This window comes from Hydra vulgaris, chromosome 10, assembly GCF_038396675.1.
Source record: "Hydra vulgaris chromosome 10, alternate assembly HydraT2T_AEP".
Taxonomy (NCBI): domain Eukaryota; kingdom Metazoa; phylum Cnidaria; class Hydrozoa; order Anthoathecata; family Hydridae; genus Hydra; species Hydra vulgaris.
Window position 1 is genome coordinate 19,521,732 of NC_088929.1, and position 14,810 is coordinate 19,536,541.

A 14,810-nucleotide genomic window follows, 5' to 3' on the forward strand; every position below is an offset into this window, starting at 1 on the left:
AACAACCAAGCTAAGGATTGTTTTTGACGCGTCAGCTAAAAAGTATGGATCACCCTCACTTAACGACTGTTTACATATTGGTCCTCCATTGCAACCCTTACTACTCAATGTTATTTTACAAAACAGATTGCAACCTGCTTGTCTTACTGGAGACATTAAACAAGCCTTTCTACAAATTAGAGTTGATAATAAAGATCGGGATGTTTTCCGTTTCTATTGGATCGGACTTGAAAAGTAAAGAAGTAATAACTCTAAGATTTACACGAATCCCGTTTGGCTGTGCATCTAGTCCCTTTAGTCTTGGAGGAGTAGTCAAGCAACATTTATTGACATATGAAAAACATTATCCGCATAAAAAAAAAGAAATTCAGATAATCAACAAGGGCATATATAATGATGATATAATCACTGGGGGAGTTGACCAGGAATGTGTCAAAAAATTGAAACAAACAGCAATTTATTTGTTCAAAAAGGGAGGATTCCAGCTTTACAAATGGCACTCGAACTTTCCTGTATTGGAAACCAATGATTCAAAAGAGAACTATCATGAAGTTAACATCAACGAACAAATAAACGTTATTCAAAAATTCTTGGTTTGTTGTGGGACAAAAATAAGGACACTTTATTAATGGATTGTAGACCAACTCGCCAAACAAACATCACAACCAAAAGAAGAATTTTAGAAAATTTAGCTAGAGTTTTTAATCCACTTGGTGTGATTTCCCCAATAAGACTAACAGAAAATATTATATATAGAAAAATTTGTGAATTTGTGAAAAGTTTGCTTGGGACAAAAAACTTTCACCTGAATTAACAAAGGAATGGATGCTTTGGAAAAATATTTTACAAGACTTTACACCAATACCAAGAAGTATAACTGTTTTGAATCATATAATAAAAAAAGATTGAAATCCATGGATTTGGTGATGCAAGCAAAGATGGTTCCTGCAGTGCAATATATGTAGTAGTACATCAAGGAAACAAAGTATCTTAAGGATTGTTTACAGCCAAATCACGCATACAAAGCGAGGATGTTCTATTCCCAGACTTGAATTGATTTCGGGACACATGGTAGCTAATGCTCTTACAAACGTTAAATTGGCACTTGAAGGACACCCAGCTATGGAGATATACGACTGGTTTGACAGTTCAGTAGCACTGCATTGGATCCTTAATGACAATCGTAAATTGAAGCAGTTTGTATCAAATCGTGTAAAAGAAATCAATAAACGAAGTTGGATTATTTGGCGCCACTGCCCAACCAATCAGAACCCAACTGATATCGAAAGTAGAGGAATTAAGAATGGAAAAATTCCACAAATATGATTCAACGGTCCGACATGGTTTGCTAAAAAGAATGAGTGGCCACCCAATATAGCTCATACACAAATGGAAGAAGTAATGAAAGAAGTTAATCCAACAAAAATGCATGACCTGCCACAGTCGAGAGGTTTATCTACTTTAAACTTATGAACAAGCATCAACTCCCAAAAGTTATAAAAATAATGGCATGGATCTTAAGAATCATTATCAATCTCAAAAGTAAAAGAAAATGTCGAGTTTTGCTATCAGTTATTGATAGGTACAACGAAATGCAAAAGCTGATTAAAATTCCTCAATACGAATTTGAAAAACCCGAACAATATAAAGAAACTTCAGAAAGATTACGATTACATATAAATCACAATGGGTTATTAGTTTGCATGGATTGTATACAAGGTGAGCACCCAATATTTTTACCTCGCAAACATCCCTTTACAAACTTGGTTATTCAAAGAGCACATGCACAGACTCACCATGGGATGGTTGGTCTAACAATGTCCAGGTTTCGTGAGCATTATTGAACAGATACCTTATGTAGCCAAGTAAAAACAATAATATACGATTGCAATTGGTGTAAAAGATTCAGGTGCAAACCATTATTAGCTCCATTAACAGCTGATTTGCCAAAGTATCGAACTAAAAGTAAATACCCCTTTGAAACTATTGGTTTGGATTTCGCTGGCCCAATCGAATATAAAGTAAACAAAGAATGTTACAAAAAATCGTACATTGTACTTTATACATGTGCTACTTCAAGAGCAATCCATTTGGATCTACTAAAAACAATGGAAAATGAAGATTTTCGAAGAAGTATAAAAGAAATGATTGCAAGAAGGGGCACACCTGCACTCATAATAAGCGACAATGCTAAAACATTTGTAAGTACTGCAAGGTGGCTCCGACGATTGCAGAGAGACCCGCTGATAAACAATCACTTAGGTGAAATGAACATAAAATGGAAGTTTAATTTAGCAAGAAGCCCATGGTGGGGAGGTTTCTTTGAAAGAATGGCGGGGTTAGTAAAAAGATCATTACACAAAGCAGCTGGAAGGATTCGTCTGACTTTCGAACGACTTAAAGAAGTTTTGATTGATATTGAAAATACGTTGAATAACCGACCATTAAGATATATTGAGAACAATATTTAACTTCCGATATTAACACCAAACATGATTTTACATGGAAAAGGTATTACAATCTCTTCCGAAAATGCAGAAGATGACGATGATGAAGATTTTAACGACTTCACGAGCAATGCGGTATATCACGAAATGCAAGAACTTAGCGTGGAAAAGGCGGACAAACGAGTACTTAAGATCATTACGAGAAAATCACCAGTGCAAAGGTTATAACCAAAAGAACATAGCAGTGGGAGAGATTTTCTTACTTAAAGGAGAAGAAAAGAATAGAGGTGAGTGGAAAATCGGTATGGTAACGAAACTTGTACGTGGAAAAGATAATATAATCCGCGGTGCTAAATTAGGAACGGGAAATAATCAAGTAGTGGAAAGACCGATTCAGATGCTTTATCCGTTGGAAACTAGCCAAGATGCTACTCAGATCAAGGAATTCCTAAATGATTCTGAAGCAAAGATCTTCACGAATGGCGAAATCAAAGGCTGAGAAACTTATTAAAATAATAGCACTTGATGAACATGATGATGAACTTGATGAGAATTTGTAGATATTCTCTACAAATTAGGGGAGTGTGTCATAAACATTTGTTAAACCACGCGATGACGTCTAGTGTTTTTACAATAATTACTATATGGTAGAATATTGGTAATTATTATCTTAATTTTAGTTACTGATAATTGCCAACTATGTCAGATTTAGTATAAATAACGCTGTTTTTTTAATAAGAATATATAAAGACAAGTTACAAAAAATGCGTTGAGTCGATCTTCCTTAGTCATTTAAAAACAAAGAAATATTCACAACAGTTATTTTAGTTAAATGACTTTTTATATTTATATATATATATTTATATTTATGTGCTATATTATCTTATAATTTGTGTTTATTTTATATTTTAATTAATATTGATTGTAAAATATAACTGAAAAAAATGGGGCAAGATGATAAGGCCATCTTCTTCTGCTTGCTCCAGTCAATTTTTTACGTTAACAATTTTGTAAAAAAAATTTTGTATGGACGAAAAAAAAAAAGATTATATCTATCTAAAAAAGCAATTTCGAATTCATAATGCTTACAAACATCCTGTAAAAAAAGCCAGAAATGTCGAAATAGTGTCTAGTCAAGCTTTTGCAGACGAAGCATGGTGATACCTGTTAGGAAAAAAAAAATTTAATTTCTTTAGATTATAAATAATTTGTTAAATGAATTAAAGTGAAACTATCTAATTTAATGTTAATTTACAGAATGCTTTTAAAGAAAAAATTTTCTGCAAAATAATTTATAAAAAGCCGAAAGCACACCGTCGTCACGATAAAAGGTATTTTTCTGTATTGGCTAATTATCAGAGTTGAATCTTTTTATTTTAGTTTCTGAACTTAGTTACGCAAGTTGGTCAATTTAGAATTTAGTTACGTGACGCGTACAACTAAAGTATTGCCTCAGACGCCGGCCTCAGAGCTAAATTCTTAAAATTACCGTTAAAATTACGTGTTTGCGGTTTTAGAATTCACACGTGTTAGCTAAAAAAATTTTGTATATAAAAATTTACCTTATTCAATTAGTTAAATGAGTATTTGAATCTATCTTAATACTAAAGTTGTAACTGTCAGCTTTAAATATACATTGAAAAAGCTTTGGAGAAAGTTAATTCAAATGGATTTGGTAGGCATAAAAAAATTTTGTTTATAATGTAACATTGAATATAAATTAGTAATATAGTAATATTTTTTTTAACTTTTGTTTTTTGTGAAAGACAGTTGTTTTGAAGATGTGTTTTTGTTATTTTTTAATACTCTTTGTCAGATCAATAATGTTATTTGTTGAGTTCAAATCACATAATACAGTTAATATAAGTACTTAATTATTTATTATTTTTTGTATATTAGAAACAAATAATTAATTAAATATACACTGATAGTTAATTAAATATAAACATACTTTCGGCCCATAGACGTAATTCATATATGACACTTTCAGGAATTGTACTGATGTCAAATATATTTGACATGAGCACAATTACTAAAATTGTCCTGAAAGAGCACAATTCCTTTAAGTGTAAATTTAGTATATAAAGCTAAAAAATATATTTTATTAACTAGCTGTCCTCACGTCGGGGTTTGCAATTTTTTGCAAAGCACTCATTAACAAGTGTTTTTTACTAAAATTGCGGTAATTGGAGCATGGAAACGAAAAAACTCAAAAAAGTGTGCTTTCCCAATCCCGAAACATGAGGACAACTAGTTAATAAAATTTGTTTTTCAGCTTTATATACTAAATTTGAATTTATCAATAAGTTTTCAATTTTATTCATTTTGGAAAGGACGGAAATTTTACATAGTGATGACTTTTGAAAGTGGCGTGAAACTTACAACTCCCTCATTTTGGAAATAATGGAAATTTTACAAGATCATGACTTTCGAATTCTAAAAAATTATTTAATAAAATTAAAAACCTATTGATGAATTTAAACCTAAGAAATATATTTTATTAACTGGCTTTCCTCACACTTGGGGTGGGAAGCCATTTTTGGAGGTGTTTTTGTTCCCAGGCTCCCATCACTGCCATTTTTTTACAAACACCTTCGTTTGGCAAGCATATACATAATTTAAAAGCTAGCACAATTCATATTTGAAACATTAAAAAATCAAGCCTGCTAAGCGTAAGGTGTTCCAGAAATATTTTGCGAATGGAAAAGTGTATATGAAAGTATTTTTATTCATATTTTTTTTTTATTTGTTTTTTTAATTTTTTTAATAATTTATTCAATGAATGATTTTGAAAAAAAAATTAAAAAGATTAATGGATTGGTTAACGCTGAAACTAGCGAATTTTTTGTTTGACTTTCACCAACAACGCTTGCGAAATTTTATCGATGATTTTACTAGTAGCTCGTTTTCACTTTTCTGTTTTCGATAGGGATTCTGGGCAATTTGGTGGATTCATGCCTTTGGGCCACAATATTTACTCTATTCTGTTGGTACCATAAAGTTGTATCTTTTGAATAATGGCAAATTGCTATATCTGGCCAAAATAAAGTTTTTTGTTTATAAGATCTTAAAAAAGGTGAAAGTCTCTTTTGCTGGCACCCCTATGTAAATTTTTGTATTTACAGAGCCTGTAGTGAAAAAATGTGTACTTCGTCAACCACAGCCACAAATAGTTTCCCAAACAAGATATTTTTTCCAATATTTTTTAAAGCTCGATGTGTTAAATTTTGAGTGAATGTAAGCTCAATTGGTTGGAAAATAGAAACAATGTCCAGGTAATTCTTTAAAAATGTTAACATAGGGTCATAGGTGTGTAGATCAAAGAATTTATTTAGAAATCGCATGGGTTTTTTTATCATAAAAAATATATATTACTATATTTTTGAATGAAAAAAAAAACTTCGGTTTTTTTCTTGTTTACGATTCTAGATACTTAACTTGCACAGCAATATTATTATTAATTTACATAACTGAATATAATCGTGCCATGTTAAATTATCCCTAAAGTAATGTTTGATAAAAAAACACATGACTATTACTCTTGCGAGTTCAAGAGACAGAAGGGAACTTTTATTTATTTTTGGAAAATTTTCCCACCCTAAGATTATTAAGACTTAGTTTATTAATTTTTATTAATTAATTTTTATTAATTAATCAATTTTATTAATCAATTTTATTAATTTTTACTTGCTATTTGCTTTTACTTGCAAAAAATTCTCAAAGTATCTAAACCGGCCTTAAACCAAAGTATGTAAACCAGCCTTAAAAATTAGAAAATATAAACCAGTGATAATAATAAAAACTTTTAGTGTAATCAAGCTTTAAAAATTGTTGAACTAAAAAAAAACCGAATTTTTGAAAATGAGCTTTTAGTTTATTCCTCACCATAGTATATAACATATATAAGCATATTAAATCCTATAAAAATTATTATTAAAAAATTAGAAAAAAGTTAAAAAATGCGCATATGGTCACAAACCACCCTAGAACTAAATTATTTTATACGCGTATTGTAAAATAGGCCAACGATAAATTGAAGCTAGATATTAAATTTCTCACCCACCCTTTTATTAAATCTAGAGTTAAATTATATTCTGGAGTTTAATAAAAATTGAGCAGCCGTGGTTCAAACCCCACCTCTGGGCAAGTTTTGCTACATCGGTTAGGAAAAAGGCGTGAACTTCCAATTAAATGCTCATCCGCGGTGCTCTGTGATAAGACCGTATGGACTTCCTAAGGCAGCTTAATAGAAAGAAAAGAATTTCCCCCTTCCCCCCCCCTCCTCCTCCTTCTTTATTCCGACCACCCTTAGAATTAAGCATGTGAGAGTATCTGATATAAATCATTTTAAATAAATTGAAAACCTACGCCAGCCAATAATAATAATTACTATTATATTGGATTTTAAATTATTTAAGAAAAGTAGACATACTTTAATTTAAATTTTAATTGAACAAATTTTTCTTTTCATAAATGAAAATTCCAAAAATACCAAATTCATGTTTGCATTTTTGTAATGTTATAAAATCGAAATAAGCTTTTTGTATAGTTCTTATATAGTTGCTCTTATTGCATGTAATATTGTTAAGTCCCAAGTTCAATCCCCAACAAGCCCATGGTAGTACCACGCTCAACTTGTTTCTCCGCGTAGCGGCCTTGTTCGTGTTGTCCTTGTTACACCCTTGAAACTGTCTCTTTATTTATGCATCTTTAGAAGGTAGTTATATGAAAGGAATATTAAGATAAAACTTAAAGTTACACTCTTCTATCAATTAAAGTAGTTTTTTAAAAGTTAGAAATAGAAATAGAAATCAATCAATTAAAATAGTTTTTTAGAAATTAAAAATAGAAATTTGGACAATATATATTTACAGTAAATATTTGAAAATATATACATAAATGATTTTTTACAAACAACGTAAAACTGTATCATGTAATAAATTTATATTATGTTGTATGAGTGCTGCATATATGTTTGAGTAAACAGTTTATAAGATTTTTTGGAAATAAATTAAAAATTGAGGACTTCAATTTTTAAAATAAATTCAATATTCAATCTTCTACCCGGCTCATGGTAGTCCCCAAAATGCAGATATTTTTTAAAAATGAGACACTCTCGGATAAACTTTTTCTGCCGCGCAACCGATGCCTGCTAAGTGATAAGAAAAAAACCCGAATAAAATGCAATAAAATTGTTTTTATAACATGTTGCATTTTTACGCCCACGGAGTGCGTTAAAATGATTTAAAATTTTTAAGCAAGAGGTCCAGGGTTCAAAGCGAGCTCTGGGCATATATGGCCTTAGGTAAGGATGTAGGCGTAAACTTCTCGGCCTTTTGGAACACCTAAAACAATAAATAAATAGTGTAAGATGGCAAAGCTTAGAAAATAGTTTTCCTAAATAATCTAAAGAAATATTTTTTCCTTAGTTGTTTTATATATACAAAATAAAAAAATTCATATTTTAATAACAATATTGTTGCTATTTGTTAGGGTTTTCGTCTAATATCTCAGCAGCATTTTCCTTACAAATTAGTTCAGTATTCATAAGAGATGTTTTTCTAATAGAGAATATAATTTTGAATCAATTTAGACTACTCTGTGGGCGTAAATATGCAACTTTTTTTGTTGTAAAATTGGTTTTATTGCATTTTATTAGGGTTTTTGTCTGATATCTTATCAGGCTTTGGTACCAAAGCCTGGTACAAAAACTCGACCATGGTCGAGTGGCATTCCACATGTCGTCCTTTCGTCTTAAAATTTAATTCTTCATAAGAAAAAGTTTATACGCAGGTGTCATACTCTCAATTTTAAACAATATCTACACTTTAGCAACTCGGTGTATTTAAGATAATTTTAAAATATTATAGCGTCTGTATGATATTTTGTTGACTACGACATATTTACGTTGATCAGGTCTGTGAGTTATGAAAAGATGATAAACATTAAAATGATAAACTTTGCAGTATCATAAAATATAAATGTTTATAGGGAATAAACCCAGACCGAAGAATCTTTTTTTTTTAATAAAAAAATCTTCTTAAAATCACAATCGCTTGTCCAAATTAGAATAAGATTTTAAACAAATATGTTTTTAGGTAAAATGAGTGTTAGAGCGTTTGCTTTATAAGATCCAGGTTCTAAGAGACCTCTGGACATATTTTCGCGTCGCGGTGAGGAAGGAGGCGTGAACTTCCTCGTTAAATGCACTTCCGCGGTGTTCTGTGACAAGACCGTTAGGACTGCTTGGGGCACCTTAAAAAAAAAAATCCATCGTACCGGTATAACCGGCATTTCTTATATCGGTATAACTTATACGGGAAAAGTTATACCAAACATTAGGTGTCTGAAAAGAAACAATTAACCCGGAAGCATATTTTGAAACCCTATACAGGCTCAGAATAGGCAGAAAAATGAGCAATCTGATTCGCTGATTTTGAAAGAGAGGCAAGTGCAATTTTGTTGAAAAATATAATTAAAATCAAAACAAACAGATTTTTGAAATAAGTTTCAAAGTAATGATATACTAAGTTTATCAATACAAGTCATGTGTTACTTCAGAGTATTTAAAATGTATCAAAATCTATTTGTAGTTTATATGCAGTTTTACGTGACTACTGATAAAGAACTTTATTTATACTATCAACGCAGGAAATTCATTTTATTTTAATACTCTTCAGAGTATTTAAAATGTATCAAAATCTATTTGTACAAGAGAATTTTCACTCGCAAAAATTTCAATAAAGTTTATTTTGGTGATGAAGATTTTATCTATTGTTAATTATAAGAAATGAAAATAAAAAAAATGTGTTGAAGTAAATTTGAAAAAATCTACAAATGTGTTTCTCTTAATATTTGCTCTTGGCCTTAAAGCATTCTCGAATACATAGTTTATATAAGTATGTTGTACGAGACTAATAGTGAAGCACTTTTGCATACAAAGTTTATATGCAGTTTTACGTGACTACTGATAAAGAACTTTATTTATAAACTGATTTACATGTTTATTATATAGAGTTGAAGATTAGAGTTTTTTAAAAAAGAAAATTTTTACTAATTGCAAAACTAGCTTACATGTTCCATGTCAATATATGAGCTCTGAGGAGATTTTGTTTTCATGCTTTGTTTCAACCATAGTTTGGAGGAGGCTGATATATTTTTTTATTATTACGTAACTTTAATAAAACATCGTGTTAAACCATATAAAACTTTTTTTAAATTTATACAAATTTTGGCAGGCATTAAGTTATAAAATATTTGAAAATTTAACAAGAGTGGTATTTATGTTTGTCTACAGAACAGTAATTTTTGTACAGTTACATATAAACACTGACATTAACAGCAAGAAAAAGTATTAAAGTCAAATAAGTTAACCAAATAAAAGTGGATTATGTCAAATGATTGTGGCATTTTTTGTATTGCAGTAATTGAAAAAAAAAAGATTTAAAAAACTAAACTAAGTGGTCAAAATCAATCGTTTTAATGAAAAAAGAGTAATAAAAAAAAAGAAAAGAAAATTATTGAAACAAGAACAAAATAAGTTGTCATGCTATGAATATTTTTGCTATTATAAAATGTGTTTTGTGTGTATAAACTCTTGAAATATTTCACTTGAATTTGCATGTGTGCAATTTTGCAAGATTTCTAAATGTGTTTCTTATCAAATATAATGTCCGTGTTCTATAAAGCATGCTCTATACAAAGTTTATGTGCAATTGCACCAGACTACTGGTAAAGTACTTAAAATATGCAAAGTATAAATTTTAAGCTGAAGTAGAGGTTGTTCTAAGCTCGTTACTGCATCTTTATACCAACTTGTTAATTATAAACAGTTTAACATTTAAAATTTTGGAAAAAGAAAATTTTTACAGATGTTTTGCCAAACTAGCTTACATGTTCCATATAAATCTACGAACCCTGAAGAAATTACTGTTCAACCTAAATTTTGAGAAGGCTGATAAGGCGTACATCAATATTTTTCTTTTTATATATTATATAGGATGAAAATTGGATATTAATCTCATGGAAATAATTTGAATAATAAATTGGATAATAATCTATTGGAAAATTTAACAAAAAAAGGGATATTTGTTTTTTCACTGAACAAAACTTTACTGAGTATTAAAAGTCAAAAAATTTAACCAAATAAAGGTGAATTATGGCAATTTTTGTAATAAAATCTAAATTAGCTTTTACATTTAAAGAAGCAAGTTTTCAAAAAAATTATTAATATTACATCAAAATAAAACAACGCATCTCTGTTTTTATATTAATAAACAAGAGATATTCACAGAAATTTAAAAAAAGAACACTTTTTTTTATTGGTTATACCAAAAATTACATAATAAAACTATAAATAAAATTTGTAAATATGGAGTACATTTTATTTAAGATTTTTTTTCTAATTTTTTCAGAGCAGACATATTTTCTTTTTCTTCTGGAGTATATAATGTAAAATAAATTATAAGCATTATAAATATATAAAATTTATCAAAGTTTGCTTATTTAATATTATTTACCATCAGTTGCTATTAAAGGATACACATTTTATATTAATTATAGAATACAATAACGAGTATTTTGTTCAGTTTAAAAGCTATATATCAACAAACATGTATTGAATTTTAAAATTAAAATAAACAACAACATTAACTTGCATGTTCGCAATCTTTCATGTTTGCAATCTTTCATGTTTCTACCTTTTTACACTTAGTTTTTCATAAAGGTGTAGTAAGTTGAGAGTTATTGCTTTTGGTAATCAGTTTACTATATCAAAACACACTTGTGGACATCAGGTTATAGATTTTTTCTAATAATAGTCTATTGATATTAGGAGGTAAATTTTAAAACTGTTTTAAAAAATCTATCGTATGAGAATCACAGCATAGTCAAGTTTCACCATCTGGTTTATAGTTTGTTACAATGGTTGTCTTTTATATCTTAGAATTATAAAAACAATTAGAAAAACAAACTAATTTTTTTAAATCTTTTTCTTTAAGAAAAAATTCTGAAAATCACGGATGTTTTGAGTTGTGAGGGTTTGTATAAGTATTTGTATTATATTGCACAAAATTGGATAGAAAAATCATAATTTTTTTGCTATTATTATTTGGTTTTTTATGAAATTACTCAAATTCAATTATTATTCAATACGTTTTTTGACATTTGTTTTGATTTAAACATACGCGCAAAAGCCTCTCTTTCAAAATCAGCGAATCAGATTGCGCATATCTCAGCCTATTCTGAGTCTGTATAGGGTTTCAAAATATGCATCCCGGAAAAGATTGTCAACAGACTCGTAAAAAAAAAAAAATTTAACCCCAAACCAATTAGTGATATCAGATATGATAGATTCTGTCCCTGGCATGAAATTGAGGACAATCGCGGATAGTGCAGAACGTGTAACATGACCTGTTTTTTAGCTTTTGCTTTCTAAAAAAATATTAATTTCAATAGCTTTTTTTAGTAAATTTGCATATTTGCAATAATTATAGAATAGTAACAATTATGAGCGATACTAATTTTGTTATACCGTATAACAACCAAGCATTTATTTTTGATAGGTGATACAGTGAAAAATCATGTTTTAGTACCAATTTTATGTTCTTTGTAATGATTCTTGTAATCTTTATAATATCAGCATGATGGAGAGATCTAAACCATATATTGGCGCAATGTTCAATAACAATAGGAGTTGCTACATCAACACACCTTTTTTTTGCTGTCAAACCTTTTGACTTCGTAATGGCATAATTTGCTCATTATTTTGCAGATCAGTCTTGCTCTTGTTCAATTTTGATGCAGTTATTACATACAGCATCCAAAACAGGTTTTGACCTTGAACAATTTGCCACAGTTTTTATTTTTTGTAATCAGTTGCTGTCCACTGCGTGCAAGTATCTTTTCAGATATTCATAACGCTTTAAGCTCAGAACATCAGCAACAGCACCACATTGGAATTTTGTTGAACAAAACTAATTATAGCCAAGGACACGAATTAATGATATCAGTGTTTGATAACTTAGAATTGCTCAATCTCTATTAAATTTGTGGCTATTGCAGTATCTGTCAACTAAACACTTTAAAGATTAGTTTCTCCTACCAAGTACTCAAATGGTGTCTCCTTTGAAAACTGCATCAAATATTGGTAGTTCCTTTTTTTTTTTCTTTTTTTTTAAAGTTTTATTCAAATTTTATGACTTTATTCAAACATTTAAAACTTTTATTCACACTTTTTTTCCACATAGAAAAATAAAGATGTGAGTTTGTTTTTAAAACATGAAATCCATTATGCAACTTGAAAAATACCGTGACTCTTCAAATACTAAAGTTCTATCTTGTTGGAGAAGCATTTTCTTTCTAATCAGTCCTAACTCGATTATAGTTGAAATTTACTTGGAGCAACATTATGCATTTTGATTTCTGCTTCATTCCTTGATTCGTCTGACTCAAGAAGGTTTAATAACTCAAAATTAGAACTTTGAGCACATAGTTAACAGCTTCTTGTATAGTAAAAAAAAAAAACATTAAAAAAAATTAGCAGTTTATGTACCTTAATAGACTGTGTTGCATTATTGCAACAAGTAAATCAGGAGTTCTATTTTACAATATCTTACGGTCATTTTACTTTATAATGACACTAATGGGATACTTCAATCTTTAGACATATTAGTTTTATGTATTTAAGCATTAGCTTGGTTTTTTATATATATATAAAAAAATTCATTAAAGAATTGCATGTTTCAAAACAGCTTGTATCGTGGATAAGATTTGTAAAATAAATTTACCAAAAGTACCATTTTTCATAATATCATATTTAGTTATAATGTGTTTTACAGCAAAAATTATATTTTAATAAAATCAAAACAAATCCTGGTTACTGCAACATTTTTATATGGTACTGCGGCATTTTTATATAGTATTTTTATATGGTTCTATATGGTAGTCATATTAATTTTGGAGTTTTATAACCATAATATATATATATATATATATATATATATATATATATATATATATATATATATATATATATATATATATATATATTGATATATATATATATATATATATATATATATATATATATTGATATATATATATATATATATATATATATATATATATATATATTGATATATATATATTGATATATATATATATATATATATATATATATATATATATATATATATATAAATATATGTGTGTATATATTTGATATATATATATATTGATATATATATATATATATATATTGATATATATATATATATATATTGATATATATATATATATATATATATATATATATATATATATATATATATATCATTCGTAAGAGGTTCTGCTCAACACAGGTTCAGAAGAAGATCATGTTGTTGAATGCCTTTTGCAGTCCTATTTATGGTTGTCAGCTTTGGTATCTTTTGCGGAAAGACTCATTCCATCGACTACATGTTGCAGTAATCTAGTAATCCCTTTGACTGATTCTAAACATACCGCCTTGGAACAGTGCTAGCGAACTATTTGTAAGGCATGGTGGCCATCTACTTAATGTTGTTATTTGTAAGCAACAATATTCTTCTTTATTGTTGTTGCAAAACAGTAAGAGCCTCATTAGTTGTAAACTGAACCAAACTTTTTATAAATGTGTACAGGTTCTTGCAATCAATTTTTGATAAATAAGTGGAGATTAGAATTATGCTTATCGTTTATTTATTTTTTTCTTGCTACTATTTAGTACATTGTAATTATTATTATTTTCTTTAGCTTACTTACTTTATCCTTATTATTTTTTTGGGCCTTGAGCCTGTAGATAAACTTGATTGATTGATCATAAATCAACGAAAAAAAATTTCCTTAAATTGCATCCAATTAAATAAGCCATTTATAATTATAAAACTGTAAAATTAAAATTTTTCAATTTTTTTCTTCTATTAAATGTTTCTATTCCAAGGGTGCTTATTGTACATCAAGCACTTCTAGAATAGAATCCATTTCTTGCCAAATTAAGTTAGCAAAGTTGAAGTATGGCTCATCATCCAATACAAAATCTATATTCCTAAAATAGCGATACAGATTTTGACCCAAAGATTTGATCTAAGCTAACTGGCTACCTGAGGATAAAGGACAAAAAGAACTTAAACAATATTTGAGATTATCAATATCTTGATAATCCTAAATTATTTTCTACACAATAGTGAACTCATTAGATGATAGATTTTGCTATTCCTTTATCTAGAAAATGTTACACAGTAAAAATTTTTGCTTATTTAAGATATGATTTTCCAAATTAGCAAATCCGCTTTCAAGGGTTTTTTTGTACAGTTGCTTTTATTAGAGTCATCGAAAGTGGGAATT

The 14,810-nt window shown here is 28.7% G+C and overlaps 1 protein-coding gene across 1 annotated transcript; it reads left to right on the plus strand.

Annotated features, from left to right (window-relative positions):
* Positions 1–1,505: 1,505 nt before the first annotated feature.
* LOC136086196 (uncharacterized) lies at positions 1,506–2,471 on the plus strand. The gene is made up of 2 exons (XM_065808478.1): positions 1,506–1,825; positions 1,910–2,471. The coding sequence occupies exons 1-2, from the start codon at positions 1,506–1,508 to the stop codon at positions 2,469–2,471; spliced, it is 882 nt and encodes a 293-aa protein (XP_065664550.1).
* The last annotated feature ends 12,339 nt before the right edge of the window (positions 2,472–14,810 follow it).

What these genes read in the sequence shown, in the direction of transcription:
- LOC136086196 (XM_065808478.1), top strand. Translation starts at nt 1,506, where the DNA reads ATGGCATGGATCTTAAGAATCATTATCAATCTCAAAAGTAAAAGAAAA. An exon ending in GTTGGTCTAACAATGTCCAG is followed by an intron (nt 1,826 to 1,909) that starts GTTTCGTGAGCA and finishes TAAAAGATTCAG; the next exon opens with GTGCAAACCATTATTAGCTC.